Source organism: Sander lucioperca, chromosome 17, assembly GCF_008315115.2.
Source record: "Sander lucioperca isolate FBNREF2018 chromosome 17, SLUC_FBN_1.2, whole genome shotgun sequence".
Lineage (NCBI taxonomy): Eukaryota > Metazoa > Chordata > Actinopteri > Perciformes > Percidae > Sander > Sander lucioperca.
Genome location: NC_050189.1, coordinates 31,067,101 through 31,087,755, shown reverse-complemented (window position 1 = coordinate 31,087,755; position 20,655 = coordinate 31,067,101). Strand labels below are relative to the sequence as shown.

The 20,655-nt window shown below is 41.7% G+C and overlaps 1 protein-coding gene across 1 annotated transcript; it reads right to left on the bottom strand.

Annotated features, from left to right (window-relative positions):
* Nucleotides 1–2,330: 2,330 nt before the first annotated feature.
* pygmb (phosphorylase, glycogen, muscle b) lies at nucleotides 2,331–18,616 on the bottom strand. Its single transcript, XM_031290111.2, has 20 exons — nucleotides 18,235–18,616; nucleotides 15,583–15,684; nucleotides 13,781–13,859; nucleotides 13,567–13,670; nucleotides 12,742–12,873; nucleotides 10,550–10,661; nucleotides 10,373–10,455; nucleotides 9,701–9,844; nucleotides 8,980–9,072; nucleotides 8,405–8,551; nucleotides 8,126–8,289; nucleotides 7,843–7,957; nucleotides 7,566–7,667; nucleotides 7,326–7,473; nucleotides 7,193–7,251; nucleotides 6,349–6,490; nucleotides 5,486–5,693; nucleotides 5,206–5,340; nucleotides 4,429–4,495; nucleotides 2,331–3,568 (listed from the first exon to the last, which is right to left on the bottom strand). Exons 1-20 carry the CDS (start codon nucleotides 18,475–18,477, stop codon nucleotides 3,419–3,421), a joined length of 2,529 nt encoding a protein of 842 aa, XP_031145971.1. The 5' UTR covers nucleotides 18,478–18,616; the 3' UTR covers nucleotides 2,331–3,418.
* Nucleotides 18,617–20,655: the final 2,039 nt, after the last annotated feature.

Below are 20,655 nucleotides of genomic sequence, written 5' to 3'. Positions count from 1 at the left end.
TTGCAGTCCATCCCAGTGTGTACGGAGTTGGGGATCAGTTGGAGGAAACTGAGACCACAAAGGGGGGAATGGGGCTTTAATATGATAGATAGGAGGGGAGGAGGGGACCAGTTGTGATGGACAACTGTCAATCATGTGGATGTGGGAGGGGCAGGAGGAACAGGTTTGAGGCCAAGTGTGGAATCACTTAATCAATGATTTTACACACAGTAGGCACAGAAGAAAAAGAATATGATAGGACATTGGATGTTGGAAGCACTAATTTAAGAAAACATCAACAACTAGTTTTCATCTGGAGCTTTCAGCCACATCTCATGACCTTCATCAGCGGGTTTGTAAGTTGTCATTCTGACTGATCTATTCCACGACAGCTGAACAAACGGCATCCACCGATGAAGGCCCCAAGATGAGGCCTAAAGCTCTTGGGGAAATGTAGTAAGTGACCCTTGAGTTAAGAATTCTTTGTCAAAGCAGTAAGGTGGTATATGACCAAACATACAGTGTAAGGTCTAAGGTATAAGGTCCATGACGAGCCTCCATTGGCCTCCATCTCATTGGTGTTCATTTGACATCTGATGCCTGTGAATGCCATAGCAAAAGATTTACACTATTTTATACTGATCGAAGCATTTAGTGACCTGCTTGGATAAATGGAGATTAGGCTGCATTGTTTATATCACATTTTCCCCAATTGACCCAATTGTTTTGTTACTTAATGACGACTCTAAATTACACCTGCTTGGGAGACAGAGGAAAGTTTGGCTAGCCGGCTCAACTGCAACCAAGAAAATGATAGCTCAACGCTGGCTCCCCCCGCCCCCACTCGCTTTGTATAAAACAGTGGTTGGCGTATTTTCTAGACATAGTTATGCTTGAGCTCTCTACAGCAAGGATTAACAAAACCAAATCATTGACTATAGACCTCTGGAAAAACGCAGCAGCACAAGTATCAGTCCTAATGACCTCAGCATCACAAGAATTAGAGGACAGTGACTAGGCAAGATGTGATTTCTGTTTTTGTTTATTTGTTTGTTTTTGTTTTCCTCAAGACCGCAGAGGGTGGGGGGTGGGAGAGGGTTTTTGTTCTTGCTCAATTATATTTGTATGTTCTGTATGCTCTAAATATAAAAAAAATGACAATCATTTTAATTAAGTCCCCTAGGCTTCTATAATTTAGTGAGCCATTGTGTTCTGTATGTGTGTCTTAGACTTCTTTTGCAAGGCCAAGAAAAAAAGGTTGTATACAAAACAATACAAAAACACTAAAAAGGGCCAAAAAGAGATAAAAGAGAATACAGACAATTACCAATAGAGTTATGTAATTTACAATAGTTTTATGTTTTACCAGATTTATCAGCTTCCTCAATGTATTGTCTTTCTCCCAAGTGGCTAAAGCAGACATATACAAGCTTTTTTTTTTTTTTGTTTAAAGAAAAAGGCTCAAGGAATGGCAATTCAGTGTGCTTTCAACCTTTTGTTGACCAGAGATCACCATCTGTTGGGCTCAGAAAATAAAGAAAATGCTTCACAAGACTTCATTTGGACGTCACTAGTAATGATTGCAAAATGGACTCCTTATGTTTCCATTTTAAAGAAACAATGCAGGACATATAGCACCCTCTGCTGGCAGTCAGTTGAAAGTGTCCGATATCATATTTACTTTAACCTCTTTAAACTGTACAGTTTGTTTGTTCACTGTTCTCAGGTTTCTAATCCTAGACCTCATCTGTCAGCCAACGATGACATTTAACTCAGCATGTGCTTCATGGGCCAGCACCATCATTCTCAGAGTCTCCTTGTCATCTTCCCTGATGGGGAGAGCATGAAGAAGCTTTGAAAAGTCCAGAGTTGACATTCCATGAAAGCTGAGGCAAAATAATCCGGTTAATTTATCATCCAAAACCACAGTGCAGGCACAGTTTGAAAATAGATCCTAGTGGCCTACATCGTCTCTGATCCACCTCTTGTCAGATCCTAAATGTTATCATTTAATCACTCAATATGTCAATAAATGTTGAAAACAAAATGACAAACCTGTAGCGTGACTTTAAATGAGGTGGACCACCAATATACTGTATTTATATTATGTATTTGTGTTATTCATATACCTAATCAGATATAAGGAAACGCAAATGTTAATTAATGTACAGTATTTGTCAACAATTATAACTTCTTTTATGAAAACATATTTTATACCATTAAACATTTATGGCCTTCATATTCTCTGATCCTTTATTTTTGGACCAGGGCAGTTTGTCTTATCCTAAATGTTAAACATAAACTTGTGTTATGCGTCACTACAGGTGCAAAAAAGGACTGAAACGTCTGAGTTGCTGAGTTTTATCATTTATTGATTAAAAAAGGAAAAGCGCTGGCTGAGAGGGAAATGAAAGGTTCTTTTTGCAGCCTCTGTCATATTCTAGAGCTGAAGCAGAACATGTTACAGTACATCATGGACTCACATATGTTATATATACACACACACACACACACACACAACTATAACACAGAATACATACATCTTCCAAAGATTAATTCAGTCACTTAGGTTTTAGGCAGAGAAGGCTTTGTTTTTTTCTAACACAGGTCACTTTTAGGAAGAGAGTACAGCAGAATGAGACGGACACAAACATGCAGGCAAACTGATCACACACATAAATGGATATATTCAACACTGAGCGGGCAGCCAGGGAGTCTTTTAATACGAAACATTAATATGAATGTTAATCTGCGGGGAATATGGAGAAAATAGTTCCAGTCACAGTGCTGCTATGAGGCTGTGGTTCACAGTAACCACCGAGTGGCCCTTCCCTCTGCCATGGAAGACATGGGCTGGTTTGGAACCATAACAATGCTGAGGTTTATCGGCATGTTTGCTGGGTTTTGGTAGCCATATTGGCTCAGAAGTAGAAGGGGAATGTAGTTAGAATTGGGGTTTCGAATAACTATAGTAATGATATAGTCCCTCATTTTGTTATAGCACTCAAAAGGTTTGCCACTCAGCTTCTGGTTGATGTTATGACCTAGAATTTCAAACATCAGTGCGAACTATTGGGCACTATTACAAAATAAGGAGGTATATCTTTAATGTTTTTACTCCAACTAATGAATTCCATGATTCCAAAACCATGATTCCAAGTTGAAATCTAGGCTGTTTCCTAACTGCTAAAAGGCTGATGTGGAGATACAAGGTTTTTACTCAACAGTGAGACTATGCGTTGCTGGTGCACAGAGGGAAAATACAAAATATAGTTTCTGAATAAGCCCACTTACATTTTACTGTGATAGAGGCAGATGTGGGGATCAGTAATGTGTGAAAAGAAATAATGCCACAGTACACGGTGAAAAGCTACAGGGTTCTTCTGCAGTGGTCGGACCACACAGTGAGCTACGGTAAGGTGTAGGAGGCAGATGTGGTTTAGCGAGGATCGTCAGGAGCAGGGATCTTCTCCAAACTGGGCTCCATGCCCCAGATCTCCCTGGCATACTGGGAAATGGTGCGGTCACTGGAGAATTTACCACAGCCGGCGATGTTATGGATCACCATCTTGGTCCACTCTTTAGGATCCTGGGGGGGGGGGGGTCACATTGTAAAATAACATGGAACCTAATTAATACCTGAGCCATAGTAGTGTAGCATTAGTGTAGTACTGTACAATGTAGTATGGTATAGTATAGTACAACCCGACTCTTACTTGAATATTTAGATAAACCTAGGCTACAGCATAATACAGTGTAGTATAGTAATATATTGTAGAGTACATTATGTTATAATACCATATAATATAATACACTACAGTGCAGTAGCATATGATAGAGTAAGTAAGGGATAATGTAGAGCGATGACCGGCTGGTCATTATTGCCAATTAGAACCCCGACAAGCTGAAGCAGGACGGACGCTCTCCGGCGGAAGCCAGGTCACCCCGGTGAGTGAGCTAACCATGGAGCTAACTAACGCTCTGTTTAAACTGTTGCCATTAAGCTCTGTTAGCGATCCCAGTTTCCTACACCCTCTCTCTCGCTCCCTTTGTGATCCACTGATCAGCGATAATAACTCCGTATGAGCACATATACGGATTTAAAAACAATTTTATGGACCATTGACTGACCAGAGTCTATGATTAGAACTCCGTCCATGGCAACGGTCTGTTATACTTGGCAACGGTCTGTTATACAGAAATAACAGACCATATAATTCTAGAGTCTAGTATTTAACAAGGCCATCCAATAAAGTAGTGTAATAAACATATAGAATATTGAATCATATAGTAAAGTACAATATACTGCAGTATATCATTGCATATCAAATATAGAATATGGAAGTAAAGCAGAATTCAACCACAGAAACTCATCGTGCTATGTTAGACTGGTTGACACATAAATTGAGATTTGAGCTCTTCTTAATTCCCTCTGGCTGACATACTGACCTTATAGAGCGCGCTGACTTTCTCTTGACACTGGATGTAGTCTTCATAGTCTGCAAACACCTTGAACCTGCAGCACAGACAGATCAGATGGATTACTATATTAATCAATACTAATTCATCTATTATCTTTACTGTTACTATAATTGCCACTGTTCAGTTCATCATACCAATTGCTATAACTATTATTTTATTTATATATATATATATATATATATATATATATATATATATATATATATATATATATATATATATATATATATATATATATATATATATATATATATATATATTTTCCCAACCGGCAGCAACAGATGGCCGCCCACCAAGAGCCAGGGTCTGTCTGATGTTTCTGCCTGTTAAAAGGAAGGTTTTCCTCGCCGCTGTCGCACCAAATGCTTGCTCTTGGAGGGAATTGTTGGGTCTTTGTAAATTATAGAGCATGGTCTAGACCTTCTCTATCTGTAAAGTGTCCCGAGATAACTTCTGGTGTGATTTGATACTATAAATAAAATTTAATTACATTTATTTGAGACATTAATATGAGCCAAGCAACAAGACCATTTCTAATCAGTTTTATATGCATTTACTGAGTGCCACCAGTTTGACTTTAGATGATGATGACTTGCTTTACAGTCTCAGTTGGAGTAGGTTCATTCACATTCATTTGACAGTGGATGACAGTGGTACACTGATGACACTGCATGACTGTGGACGCAAACGCAGGCTGTGCACAGACAAAGGGCTGATTCCTGAGTGTCAGCAGTGTGCTCTAACCTGTCGTGGTTCATCAGCATGTTGACGAGGTCTTTGAAAAGGTCGGGCTGGCTGGGGCTAAAGAAGCCTCCGGATATCTGGTCCATCGCCTGCTTCAGCTCGGGGATACGGCGGTAGTACGATGCAGCGTCATAGCTGAGGGCGAAAGACATTCAACAAACATTAGAACAGGCATCAGGTAACAAAGCGGGTGAGTTTGACCCAAACACCTCCATGTACACCTGGCCAAGTGCAGCTTAAATCATTTCTTAATTAGATTTTTCTGTTATATAAGGCTTACCCCTTCTTGTCCAGAGCCTCCACATCGGGCACCCTCATACCGAAGATGAAGAGGTTCTCCTCCCCAGCTTCCTCTGCCATTTCCACGTTGGCTCCATCCATGGTGCCAATGGTGAGGGCCCCGTTCAGCATGAACTTCATGTTGCCGGTGCCAGAGGCCTCAGTACCGGCAGTGGAGATCTGCTCCGACAGGTCAGATGCAGGGATAACTGCAGAAAGGCGATTCAGAAGTTTTTCTCTCTATCCAAGTTCTAATGTAAGTACGAGTACATGGAGTACAGGGCTTGCGAAGTAAAAGCCCTTAAAAAGGTCCCATAAGGTAAAAGGTTTTTTTGTTTTTTATTATAAAGCAGGTCGAGGTGCAATATAAATACTGTGAGTGTATCAAAATGCTCAATCCCCAGAGAATTGCACACAGCCTGTATTTAAAAACTGTGCCTTTAAACGAGCCGTCAGGACTTCCGTACGGTTGTGATGTCACAACTATACTATTTATAGATAGAAAGTGCCGCTATAGTGCCGTTACAGTCATTGCCCGGCTGCAATGACGCTACAGAGACACCAAGAGAGCAGACGCGGAGGACCCGGAAACGCTGACCAATCAGAGCAGACTGGTCGTTTTCGGGAGGGGGGAATCTAAAACGGAGCGTATTAGACAGAGAGTGACTACAGGTATATTTAGACAGACAAGGCAAACCTTTTTTTTTTTTTTACATTAAAGTATGTAAACTTGTACTAGTAGAAAAGAGAATGAACCTCAAAAAAAAGCATGATATGGGATCTTTAATGTTAAAAAAAGCCAACGTTTTCAAATGCTAAATGACTCATTATTGAAAAAGGTTATATTTTCACAGTATCTGTTACCCTTTTCAGCCAGAGTGACCCGATAGTTCTCCAGGTAGATGACTTTGAGGCGATCACCCACCACAGGGTCATTATTGACGATGTCTCCAATTGATGTGATCAGCTTGATGATCATCTTGGCAGTGTGATAACCTGGAGCCGCCTGAAAACACACAGGACATCATCCTGAGAAAAACTAAAGAAAAACCAGGCTGGAGTACCGCCCATGTACAGTACAAACCATGTTTTCAGGATGTGGGAGGAAATCTAAAGAGTTATCTGTGTGGAATTACATTTCTGTTTTGCGGAAAATGTAGCATTTCCAAGTAGGATAAACTCTCATCAGTCCAAAATGATAGCTTACCGTCCAAAACACATTTGACAGGTTGGAGTTTAAATTTGAATTCAAACACCTATCTATAATAATCAGTCCACATAAGACTACATTTATGATCACAAAACAAACTCATTTTAGGAGGGTGTTTGATGAACGTGCACATTGTAAAATTATTATTATTGATGCAAAATTAGTACAATAACTATCAATATGGAAAGAGGCGATTAAAGGAATATGCACTACAACTTCCTGTTTAAACTATGGGTTACATAAATATGTGTAAGTTATAGGTTTTGTGTGAAATTGTTCTGGGTTGAAAGGAGAATATTCAGGGGGGCAATGAGAGAGAGGGGGGAGAACACATATTTGAGGAATTGCTCTTTATGTATAAATATCTTATACTGCTAAACATATACAAAAGTCATCTTTGTTCTGTAATGGACGCACAAAATGTTCTCTAGGAGATACATTCTACAGTGTTCTGTCTCAACATAGAAAAACACGTCCAACAACTTCAACGCCACTCACCTTTCCTCCAATCATGATGGTCCTGGGGGTCCATGACTTGTTGGGTTCTTTCTTGATTCCTGATTAAAAACAAAACAACTCTGAATCCATACTTATTTTCTAAAAAGCTGCTGGTAAAAGACAAAGCACCCACGGTTGTACAGCGTGATGATGTGCAGACAGTTGAGCAGCTGTCGCTTGTACTCGTGGATCCTCTTCACATGGACATCAAACATGGAGTTGGGGTTGATCTTCATCTTGTATTGCTCTTCAAGGTAGGCAGCAAACTTCATCTTGTTCTCCTAGAAGTTCATACAGAGGAATGTGATTAGAAATAAACAGAAAAAGAGGGAAATAATCACCTTTCTTTTGGCATTTTAATGTAAGCTCTCACTTGTTTGACTTTGGCAACATCCTGAATGAAGGAGTCATCGTCCACAAAGTCCAGAAGCTTCTTCAGCTGGTCCAGGTCACGGATGTAGTCCTCACCAATCCTCTAAATAAAAAACGAGAACCATTTCACGTAGCATGTATCGTGAGCTTTGGATATGCTCCAGCTGTCAGTCAGCTAATATTGTCTATGTAGAAAATGAAGAGGGTTTTGTGCTGATGCCTGAAATAGCTCCTCTCACTTGTCTGTATTCAGTCTGTATGAACAAGAACAAACACACCTCTGCGATGACCTCAGCCAGGCCAGGGTTGCACATGACCAGCCAGCGCCTGGGCGTAATGCCGTTGGTCTTGTTCTGAAACTTTTCAGGGTCTGTTTCGTAGAAATCCTTGAACCTGAGGAGGAGAGGAGCAACAATTAGAGACTAGTTAGAATGATGTTTTAATATGTGTTTCAACCTTTTCTTTGTTCTTGAGTCATCATGTCAACTACAGATATGGCCGGAGGCTCTCACACACACACGCACGCACATTAGAAGAGATGAGGGGAACTGGTTTCATTACACAGTGTCTTTGATGATTTCAGAGTGGATGCGGGCCACTCCGTTGACAGCATGAGATCCCACAATGCACAGGTGAGCCATGTTGATTTTCTTGATGTCCCCTTCCTCAATCAGGGACATTCGGCGCAGACGGTCAAGATCTCCAGGGTAAAGCTTGGTGATGCGCTAGAGGGGTGAAGGAAAGAGACATCACAGTAGCGGTCTGTGTGTGAATGCAGCCAATTATTAATCATCTAAATACCAAAAGAGCTCATCGATCTATGTTCAGCTCCCCTCGTACCTCCAGGTGCCTCCTGTTGATCTCGTAGATGATCTCCAGGTGCCGCGGCAGCAGGTTATGGAAAAGGTCGACGGGCCAGCGCTCCAGGGCTTCAGGCAGGACGGTGTGGTTGGTGTAGGCACAGGTACGAACCACGATGTCCCAGGCCTGGACACAGAGAGGACAGGACCAGAGACATGGGACATCATCACACAGACTCACATGTTAAGGCCACAGTTTCAGTTGTTGTAAAATCAGAATATGTGTATTGCCTTTTGACAAATACAGTTAAAACTGTAAATGTGTTGTTTTTAAGATGATCCTTATTAGCAAGTTTATTTGCTTACATCCTGTCACAGTGTATGACTTCAGCTGCTGTCATTCTGCTGCTGTGTCATTGTTACTGCAGTGTTGAAGGATGCAAAGAGACAGAATTGCTACACAAGTGACCACAGGACGCATCAGTTAAACTGCAGTAGTTACAGTTTTTGCAGGGTAGGTCTGAGTTCACAGGAGTGTGCGGTCTCTTAGACTCGCTGTTTTAAGCATTCTGACGCCTGTGTGTTACTGCGCTAAAAAAGGTATATGCCATATACCTTCTCCCAGGTGAGTTTCTCGACGTCCACCAGGATCCTCATCAGCTCAGGGATGGCCATAGCAGGATGGGTGTCATTCAGCTGGATGGCCACCTGCAGACCACAGACAGAGATGGTGCACACTTTAAAGAGTGAACCTGCAGACATTCAGCAGAGAACAAACCTCTGCATCCAAGTTGCAATACTGCAGTCTGATTAAAAGAAAATAATATGGGCGCCCGGATAGCTCGGTTGGTGGAGCGGGCGCCCATGTATAGAGGTTTGCTCCTCTGCGCAGCGGGCCCGGGTTCGGCTCCGGCCTGCGGCCCTTTGCTGCATGTCATTCCCCCTCTTTCATTTCTTCAGCTGTCCTGTCAATAAAGGCCTAGAAATGCCCAAAAAATAATCATAAAAAAGAAAGAAAATAATATGAATGTTTGGCAGTGAACATGGAAACCAGTTGATACATAACTTAATACATTCCCAGATTAACAGTTATGGTAAAGAACTTCCCTCATCATCTTTGATATGATAAAGATAGTGGCCGATCCCTGCCACCCCGGACCCAAAACCTTTTGAAACACTCTCCTCTGGCAGGTGGTTGCAGTCCATCAGGACCAAAACCTCATGCCACAAAAACAGTTTCTTCCCGACTGCAGTCTCATAAAGGCCCAGCACCCCCACTGACAGTCTCTTAAATCTCTCTTAAATCTGATTTCTGATGGCATGATGGAGGCCTCACCTTGTCTGGCAGCGAAGAAAGGTCTAGTCGCACAAACTCTGTGGAGCCAAACTTGGAGGCTTTGAATCGACGGACGATGTCTTGAAGAGTTGCTGCTACAACAAAGTACTCCTGCTTCAGACGCAGCTCCTTCCCTTCAAAGAACTGAAGAACAAAGACTAAAAGACATCTTTTATAATACCTGTGTTACTGACATTGCTGCACATTTGCAATTTTTATTCTACAAATGCTACGCTGGAGAAAACAATTAACTGATTGGTAGAGTTAAAGCTGAATTTTTTATGGCCACTTTGGGGCAATGGGACTCCACAACAAACCGAAGACACAACATCCAAAATATTTCCATGTTTTCCATTCACGTTGCCAGATGTCAGCATTTAAAGTGTTAAAGATGCAGTAGGTAAGACTTCTAAAACTAACTTTCTGTCATATTTTTACTGACTATGTTCAAGTAGAACTACATGAAACGGGGGGGTCAATCACTGCTCATGCACACGCATTCATTCTCCCTTGTGGGAGACCATTTTGTGCTTTAGCGGAAAGGGAGGAGGGAGGGACTGAGAAGTTGTTGATGTTCAATTTTTTTGGCTAAGTCCTGGACCTTCCCAATCCCACCTACAGCACCTTTAAGTACAATATTAGAATAGCTGATAGTTATAAAAATCCACTCACATTGTCGTTGGGGTAGAGAACCCTGGAGATGTTCTCAGCCAGATTTCTGTCCAGCACGGCTTGAATGTAGCCACCAACATTAACTGTGGGACATCATTTAGATTGGTATTTAGTAGCTATGATTTATATACAGTATGTCAATGGTGATTATTTACCAGTACAGATGACAATACTCACAGTCTTTGAGGTTAAAGTCACATGGGGCCTTAGCAGACCACAGTCTCATGGTGTTGACGATGTTGTTCCTGTAGCCGGGGACTGGAGTGTCATAGGGAAGAGCCAGAACCACCTGAATTAAAAAATAAATATTAAGTACACTGGTTATTGTTCCTTTATTCTCTGTATGAAGTGTCATCGGTGAGATTAGACCATTACACGTTTGTCCACGTTTGTCCACTGGAGAGCGCTGTAAAATATCCTGCTCACTACATATCTTGGTCACTATTCATTAACAACCAAATTTAAAAAGGATTATTTTTTTCTTTTGTTTGTTAAAAAATAAAATATCGGTCAGACTTCAATGTAAACCCAGTGAAACTTCTGATAATAATTATACAACAATCATTTTACTAATTAAAAGGTCCCATAACATGCTTATTTCCAGGTTCATACTTGACATACCAGATGGCCGACCGTTGGCAGAAAAGCCAGTCGGACTGATCAGTCGGGTCCCCGATGTCCAAAAAAATGCCTCAGAACACACTGAGGTGACGCCGACTTGAGCCTTGTGTGCGAAACGCAATACGTCTCCATAGCAGCAGGCGGCGCTTCTCTGTATTGTTTCTATTAACAGTCTATGATTGTTTCCCAGAAAATGAAAACCGGCAGCTGATTGGACGAACGCGTCACGTGGGTCTTTTTTCTCCGGAAATTCACAGCCAGACTGTCATGGCGGCTTGTTCAGAATACGATCTCATATTGTACTAAAATAGTTCACCAAAACGTGTTTCTGAAAACATCTTAAGCGAGAAATAGGCCATGCAGTTGCTGAATCTGTCTTCATTTCAGATCAACAAAGGTCCGTTAAAAATATTTGTCAGATTTTGAGCGGCTCATCCACTTGCCATTTCCGGGTGAGTCCCGACTGCCCTGTCTCCGACTGAACATGTCGGGTCGGCCAAAATGAAGGCCGATGAAGACCGACCAGACTCGAGTCACTGACCTCTCCAGACGGTCCGACGGCCGATAATCGTCTCTGTGTGTCAGCGCCCTTAAAGAGAGCTCAGTGCGTGTGGGTGGCAGAAGAGAGATAGAGAAAGAGGAAGCAGACGTGTAGATGCGACTGGAGCAGTGTTGGTGGAATATGTTTCAGTTTTGTACACAGTGTGTGCGGTGTCCGAGATAAACTCCAGACTGAAAGCCAAGTTCATTTATTTGCTCTCCAGAAAATTTCCTCTCCAGGATTTTAACCCCGACGTTATTAATTTTATAACGTCGGCCCTGGAGGTAACCAGTCTCCCCTGGTTTTCTGACCACGGTCGGAAACGAAGCGATCAGGAAAGGTTAACACGTTGAACATTTTAAATTAAACAGCTTATTAACGTGCGCTTGTTGCCCCGTGTGCGCTGATGCGCTCATCTGTTGACATTTCCGAATGCCTTCCTACAGTTGCTTAATAAAAGCGGTCTTTCCATACAAACAAACGTACATGTGTAATTAGTATAAGAAAAAAAAATTGATTTTAACTGTGTCGGGCTCGGGTCGGGCTCAGACATAAATATCTTAATGCCTGTCGGGCTCGGGTCGGGTTTGGTTACTGCTCTGTCGGACGCAGGCCAGGCTCGGACAAAAAAATGCAGCCCAATCCGCACTCTAGTATTTCCCCTGTCTGAAACGCTTTGTTTTAGCGCCTGTCTCTTTAAGCTCTCCTCCCAAAAAGCCCAGTCTGCTCCGATTGGTCGGCGTTTCCGAGTCTTCTGCATCTGCCCTCTCTGCACAGTCATTGCAGCCGGGGAATGACTGTAACGGCACTGTAGCGGCATGTTTGACCTATATATAGTATAGATGTGACATCACACCCGTACATAAGTCCTGACGGCTCGTTTAAAGGCACAGTTTCTGAATACAGGCTGTGTGCATTTCTCTGTGGATTGAGCGTTTTGATACTTTCAAAGTATAGTACTTGCTTTATTATCAAAAAAGACATGGAAATCTCACTTTTTACAATATGGGACCTTTAATACTTGTATTAAATATGACTATCTATAACTATCTATATCTATCTATACTATCTCATTAGTATCAATTCCAACAGTGTTGTTTATTCATCAGTTCTAAAGTAAATACGTAATCATTATATGAGAGCTGAATAGCATTGACTGAACACTTTACATACAAAAAACATACTTCTGGTGTCTGTTCCTACTAACCTGTGTGTCGACCCACTTCACTCCGTCAGCTGTGTGTTCAACTCGTCCGTAGAAGTGGACTGGGCGCATGTACTCAGGGCGAGCTTTCTCCCAGGGGTTACCGTAACGCAGCCAGTCGTCAGCTTCTTCCACCTGTGGAAACATGACGCCGTGTCATTTGCTATGGTACATTATTACAAAACAATTTCTTAGGGTCCTACCTTCCAACAAAACGCCTCTGGTGATCAAAGACTTGACAATACCCAAATCTACCATGCACTTTTGGTCACCTGTTCTCACTTTAGTAACTACGTTTTGTTCATTAATAGGCTGATAATCAGACTGAACTGTAAGCTGATTGTATTATGCCCTAACCAATCCGTAGTGACCTGTATCCTTCCTGTCAACATCTGTTTCAGCCAATATGGAAGCTGTGGTTGTGGTTATTATCATTCAAAGAAATGTGCTAGGAGCTGTTATTTCTGTATGTCAAGTTAAAACAACATTTACAGTTTTGTCCATCTCATCCATAAAATAAGGTCTTATTGCTGTTTTTAATAACAAGTGGCTGACAGCGTGCAGGATTCTAGTCCTTTTACAGTCAACATTTTAGCCTTCACTTTAGTATGAAGGTCTGGAAATGGAAACCACCATCACCAATATGTGTCTGTTTAATTAAATCCAGCCATTTCTTGCAATCAATCCTTGGGTAAAGAGTGTAGCTACATGACTCTATGGTGGGGTCATGTTTGGTTTACTAACTGTCACTGCAATGACACAGCCAACTCAGATTTCAGGGATGTAACAAGGACTTTAAATGCGCTTGTTTTCATTAAATCAACCTACCTGCCAGCCGTCGACAATTTTCTGATTGAAGATGCCGAACTCGTAGCGGATGCCGTATCCATAGGCTGCCAGACCCAGAGAGGCCATGGAGTCCAGGAAACAAGCTGAGGGAACAACAGGGAGGGGACTCTGCTTGAGACTGTCCGCTGTACTTTAGTACAGATGTTTACATCACTGTCTGTCAGCAGCCAATCAGGAGGAAGCATGAACTCACCAGCCAGACGACCCAGCCCACCGTTGCCTAGACCGGCATCTTCCTCGATGTCCTGCAGCTCCTCCATGTCCAGGCCCAGCTGAAGGACACATCAACTTATTCTTACAATGGAACATTGTTATTTCAGGGACCAAGCTGTAAATACAGGCATCAGTCCTCCACATCACCTGAAGTGGACTAAAGGCCAATCCTTGTCTTTTCTTTATGCGTTATAATGAATCCCACTTAGATTATTGGCAAGACCTGCCCTACGAAGCAGCCCGATTGGTTGGTGTTAGGCATCGACCTCGAGTAGTTAATGTCCAGATAGCCAATTGATGGGACCTGAATAAATCAGGTTCCGTTACCTCGCGCAAGCATGGACGCCTGGCCAACTGTAGCGCGCAAATGCTATTGAAGGGCAGGTCTTGCCGGGAACTGCAGTGGGTTCCATAATAATGCTTCCTTTATGCATCCAGAAACCATTGCTGCTACTCCTAGCCATTCAAATGTACAATATCACTCTTACTGATAAAGAGCAGTTCATTTATTTATTTCATTGATGACATCATGGTTATTTATTTCTGCTTGGGCTTCGACAAATTTATAACAGAGAGTCTGAGTGCAATACTAATTCACCAGAGTACCCTTTAATGCGCTTGACTAGCAGGACTTTGGCTCAGTCCCAATCCAGCCCCTCCACCCTCCCCATGTCCTCTCCACCTCCATAGAGCTCAACAGTGGTCGACAAGTTTTTGAACGGCTCCGGTTCCATCAGTGATTTTTCCCCATTCAATATCTTCATTGAATTTTCAGAAAATGCTTATATAAAAAGAGTTTTAAGCCTGAAACCAAGCCAACCAGCTAGGAGATGAGTACACAAAAGAACATGTTTGAAATGGTTAAAAAGGCAAAGGGACAAGACTGTGTACATAAACTATCATGGACTTAAATGGTAGCAGCTCGCTTTATAGCCGTTTGCAGGTCCTGTTAACATTTCCATGGTAACAGCGAGTTCCATGAATCAGAGACGTTGCTGTTACGCTTAGGATTGTGGGTAGTGTTGTACTTCTCCATGACATTGCAAATAAAATGCAAAGTTTTTCTTAAAACTAGGTTGATTTCATACAGACTTTCATACAGACTCTCTGTAAGTCTACCCTAGATTGTTCAGACATTATGGCTTATAATCAAAATCCTTATGGAGAAAATGATTGGATTTTCACTTACGGAACCACACTGTTGATCTTTATTTGCCTTGTTGCATGAAGTTTGCCTGTCTAAGGACTAAGGACTGTCCAAAGTCTGTTCGTGTGGCGTGGAAGATGCATTCAACCCATCCAACAAGTCTACACCAGTGCTGACTTGTCATTCTGCACTACCCCTAACTGGAAGCACATTGATTTTGATCTTGCACATAAACCTTCCTTTTTCTTATTCCCTGTTCAAGATGGTTTACAAATGACAGAAAGTAAAGCACAATAAAGGAACTATCACTTTGTCCCTGACTAAATGTAGCCGTCTTATACCCATGGATCAGCCAATATAACGAAAAATCTGATTTTATACGACATGTTGATTGTTTCTGGAATGTTCAGCATTTACATACACTGTATAACCAAAAGTATGTGGACCCCCCCCTGTGCAGATGCTGGTGCTCTTAGTTTCAGTTAAGGTAAATATTAATGCCACAGGATACAATATTGTATAAACAGTGTTCTTCCAGCTTTGTGTCAACAGTGTGGAGCTAAGTGTGTGAACTCATACAGAGTGACACTCATAGTCAAGGGCTGCTGGTTTGGGTAAAGTCCTGCACTCCTCACCTGGTATGTGGCTTCATCGCAGGCGTTCTCCAAGGCAAGGTTAACCATGGTGTTCTGCAAAGTCCGGCCCATGTAAAACTCCAGGGAGAGGTAGTAGACACGCTGGCGAAAAACAGAGAGAAACAACCTGTGAATGCTGGCCTTCATTACATTTTCAATTGATATAAAGCTGACTTTATTTAAATATTCTTTCAATAATCTATATTATTACATCTCCATGCAAATCATTTGCAAAAATCTGACAAATATATGTTTCATCTACAATTTGATAGGATGAAAAATTCACCAAATACTGCACTAAAAGTCACCACAGATTTTTTTTTTTTTCTAAAGATTATTTTTTGGCCATTATTTGGATAGGACAGCTTAGACTTGAAAGGGGAGAGAAAAGGGGAATGACATCCAGCAAAGGGCCGCAGGTCGGAGTCGAACCCACGGCCGCTACATCAAGTAGTAAACCTCTACATATGGGCTCTACCAGGTGAGCTAACCAGACGCCCGTCACCACAGATTTTCAGGAGGATACTAATAATAAAACACACGTGCCCTATTTGGTGACCCTAATGGCCCTGCAACATTTTCTCTGGCAGAAGACAACAGCTGCTGTCAGAGGCAACAACTGCCGGGCTATTATTACTGCAGCTCTGTGACAGTGTGAAAGTTAACACAGACTTCAAAAAAATGAACATACATACTGATGATGGCCTACCAAAATAAATAGAGATAATGCTCCAAACTGTATAAGGACATGTGAAACATGACTGGCAGCCTCTCTGACATTTCTGATCCTGCTGCTAACTGATCGTATAAAGGAAGCAGACATGGAAAAAAAGGTATGTGCCAAAGTGCCAAAGGCATCCAGAGGTCACTATAAATAGGAGAGGATGGTATGTGCATTTTTTCCAAAGCTTACCCTGACAAGCTCTTTGTATTTAGCAGTATGCATGTCGGTTCATCTGGTGTGATTATTAAGCTTTGGATGTCATTGACACAGTATGTACCAGAGAGTCAAACAGTTTACATTCACTGACAGAGAGAAAAATAGATTGTCCAAATTCCAAGTCAGCTTTTTCTTCTGGCTGTGAAACTATGACAGTACTTGCAGAAATGTTTAACCTCTTATAGAATAATGCTGCATTATTCACATTTTTCACGACTATAACCAGATGCCAATAAAGATCTCTCAATGCTTTCTGACTTCCCTACCCTGTCTGTGTCTCTCAGCTTGGTTCCTATTGGAGATGAACATTTATAAAATCAGGTCACAAACATATAGTTTCACTTTTCTCCTTCTCAACTCAGTGATTTCCTAAAACAGTTGGCCACTGTAGTTTTTAGAACACACTGAAGCTTTATTATTTCAAACCCAAGAATCAATGTTTTTATAAAAATATGCAAGATGCCTTGTGCATCATTTTTAAACACGTTCCTCCCTTGTTTGGACTCTTGTCCACTGGAATTTAAAATACAGTTTTGTGCAGCTGAACCAAGCCTGGCTGCACAACCTGAAGTTGGAACAATGGACCAACCAGAAGGATTCTGTCATCACAAGTAAGAAGTTTTAAGTGGGATGCATTGTGAATTTTAAGCCAGACAGAGGTAGCTTGTAACTTCAGGGTCACACACACACACACACACACACACACACACACACACACACAGATAGGAAATTTGTGTCCCGCTCAGACTTTGTGAAACCTCACTGTTGAACATATTCCTCCACAAATTTTAATTACACATACCCAAAATAATTATACAGCTACAAAACTCTTTTTTTATTTATTTTTTTAGATATGTGCACATTTTATCTGTTATTATTTTACTTTACACATGCACAACATAATTATACAGCTGAGCATCATTTCACAAGCTTAAAATATTAATGACGCGTATTTGATTCCACAGACCCTCCCCTCTGCCCACCCCCCAGACCATGGTGCAGCAGACTGTGCGGACAAGGCCTAATGCAGCCTTGCATAATTGATGCTACAGGTGATGGCCCTTTAAATTCTCCATTCAACCTCCTGTTTCAGTAAAACAAGGAAGCTGAGTGCAGGGCATTTTATTGTAGATGGTTTGAAACGAGGTAGTTTTTGGAAAATGTATGCTAGCTTCGTGTGCATCATTTAACATGTGTGTGGCCATTTTGCGATGCGCAGTGTATGGTGGGGGTTGTGGTGAGGATGGATGGAGGGCGTTATGTAATACTACATGGTTCAACAACCAGTTGAGTCTCCTAATTTCACACAGTGCCAGTGCAGGATGATAACAGTATGTGCTGTACACGTTTAAAGCACCGAGGCCGGGCATCGTCCTGAATAGCGCGCAGTCGATCAGATCAAGGTTACTGAGGTAGCTAGATTACGTAACAGACAGCTCTGATACAGAGACATGTCAGTGTGCACAGGACTCTCCACACTCTGCTCATACAATGAACTATATGCGTCAAGACAAAGCAGCCGGAACATTACTATAAATGGATATAAAAAGCAAAGCAGCAAACTGCGCGCGCGCGCGCGCACACACACACACACACACACACACACACACACACACACACACACACAAAATGCAACAGAGAGCATCCCACTCCCACTGCTCCCCGGTCAGCTGTGTGTACGTGCATGACTGCGGCATCAGCTCGCTGCTTACTTTGGGGTCTTTCTCATAATAGTGCTGCTGCGTCCGGATCCAGCGGCCCACTAGGTAGTCCCGGACTGTGTTGGCCAGGGCAAAGTAGTAGTCCCGTTTGGTGGCCACATTTCGGTCTTTAACCAGGGTGAAGTGGAGGTGCCTGTTAAAATTAGTTTTCAGGTCAGTAACGTTTTCCACCCCGGCCAGCCCTCGGACCGAGATCTGCTTCCTCTTGTCCTGGTCTGTCAACGGCTTGGCCATTCTTACTCCAGTTTATGTTTAGTTTTTACTGAATGTCAAGTTAAATTTCACCCGGCAGCCTGCCCACTCTTCTTCTGGCTCTCCTCTGAACACAGACAGCCGTTGGGATGTGACGGCCCAGCCTATTATATGTCACGTACTCAGTGTCAACATAGACCGAAGAAAACAAGTTTTTCCGGTCAGCAGTTTCAAAATAAAACCCGGATCTTAGGTCCGCTAACGAGGCCATGTACGATTTATAAGTGCGTCACAAGCCGAATTGTAACATGTTTGCCATCATAAACAGCAGTGATATGAGTAACGTGTATTTATGTCCAAGCTGTTTCTATTTTCAGCAACAACAAAATCTAGAAGAGCTGAGGAGTGCCGTTTTTCTCGGAAGGTCAAGTCTAATTGTGCAGAGAAAACCGATAACGTTGCTTTTATTTTGACGTCAAAATAGATTTAGTTCCGGTCTTAATGTAGTTAATTTTCCGTGGTTTAGCATCCTTGAAACTTGCACAAAAATCCTGCTGGTTTAATTATTTATTATTTTATTATACAGCCAACTGTTACGGAAGTAGTTCGGAAGGACTTTTTGTGTCGTCCAATCAAAGGATATAGGAATATATATAGGATATAGCAACTGTACCAAAAGTGGTTTTGATAACGTTAGTTCTTGACATACGGAGCTAGAGCTATAAAAGCAAAAGGAGGAAGGAAATACTAGATGGACATGTAATATGTGTTTTAATATGTGACAAGTTAAACAAGTGCAAGTAGAAAAATACCAATTTGAAAAAGAGAACCAAACTAGCTTTCAACCTTATGTCAAAGTTTTGCGAATAGTTTTCTCAGTTGTCATCACATTAAGTATGGAACTAAAAGTCTGACACATAATGTTACACACACAAATTGTAACTCAAGGCCCACTCACTAGATTCTGGGGCTTTCAACTACATCTCATAGACTTATTGGAGGAGTTTCTCGGGTTGTCATCAAGTGCCCTAAATATATAACTATAAATATATAACTATAAGGGCGCCTGGGTAGCTCACCTTGTAGAGCGCGAGCCCATATAGAGAGCGGCCGCGGGTTCACTTCCGACCTGCTGCCCTTCGCTTCAGTGAAGGCCTAAAATGTCCAAACGTATATATACAGAATATAGAAGGTCGTTTATGGACCTTGTAAACCACAAGGTGCAGCTGAAAGTTTAGGAAAAAAAGCTAGTAAGTAAACAAACCTGGAGTTAGATTATTTGTCAAATGCCAAATCCCATGATGTCCCCAAGCTGCTGAAATTAATTTTATATCTTAGAATAGAAATTTATTTTTCCAGTTTTTACCTGTTGCCTCACATGTCTGCAGACTTAAGTATTTAACCATTAAAGGCAGCACATGAATAAACTAAGACAGACATGCTCCATCAAGTGGTATGTTGCCAAAATAAACTATAAAATAACTGTATTTACACTAAATATAAATAGGGAGTTTGTTGCTTCTGTGCTTCAGTGATGAAGAGACTGTTCTCTTCACATCTATAATGCCCATATAAAATTGAGCTGAGTGTCAGCAGTAGGGGCCATTAGCAGAAATCTGTATACAAAAAACTGTATAGACTTTTTAAATCATGTTTTTAAAAAACCATGTGTCTAAGTGCAGACTTCCTTTAGAATTTGTGAAGCAGTGTACAGCCAGACACCCATGACAAAACCAGGTTATGTAACACATTTGAATGAGGCAGGCAACAGGGCCTGGCCTGCACCTGGCAAGCATTCTGACACAAAAGGGTCTCGCAATAATGAAAGGAGAAAACAGTCTGCACTCAACAACAAAAAGGTGAAATGGATCAGTTTAATGCTAAACCAAGCAAAATGTCAACAGCTTTTCATTTAGGCTAGCGCCATGACACAACAGACTGATTCCAGAAACAGAGCAAAACTAACATTTTTCTTCTCTAATAACTCAGGGGACAAAACTGATATTTTTGTCCATACAGAAGCAACACAAACACTGCACACAGCGTCTTAGCAGAGCAGAAAGAGATGCAGAAAAACAGATATATCAGATTCTCAGCATTCACGTAGTGCAAGTGGTCAGAAGCTGGCAGATCGCAGCATCAAATCCCCCTTTTTCAAACTGTCACAACTGAGACGCAGGCAAGTAAAAGAAAAATAACACTTAAAACCCTGGGAATTTC

What these genes read in the sequence shown, in the direction of transcription:
- pygmb (XM_031290111.2), bottom strand. Translation starts at nt 18,477, where the DNA reads ATGGCCAAGCCGTTGACAGACCAGGACAAGAGGAAGCAGATCTCGGTC. An exon ending in TTTCTTCGCTGCCAGACAAG is followed by an intron (nt 9,073 to 9,700) that starts GTGAGGCCTCCA and finishes TGTGGTCTGCAG; the next exon opens with GTGGCCATCCAGCTGAATGA. An exon ending in ATGTTGCCAAAGTCAAACAA is followed by an intron (nt 7,474 to 7,565) that starts GTGAGAGCTTAC and finishes ATGAACTTCTAG; the next exon opens with GAGAACAAGATGAAGTTTGC.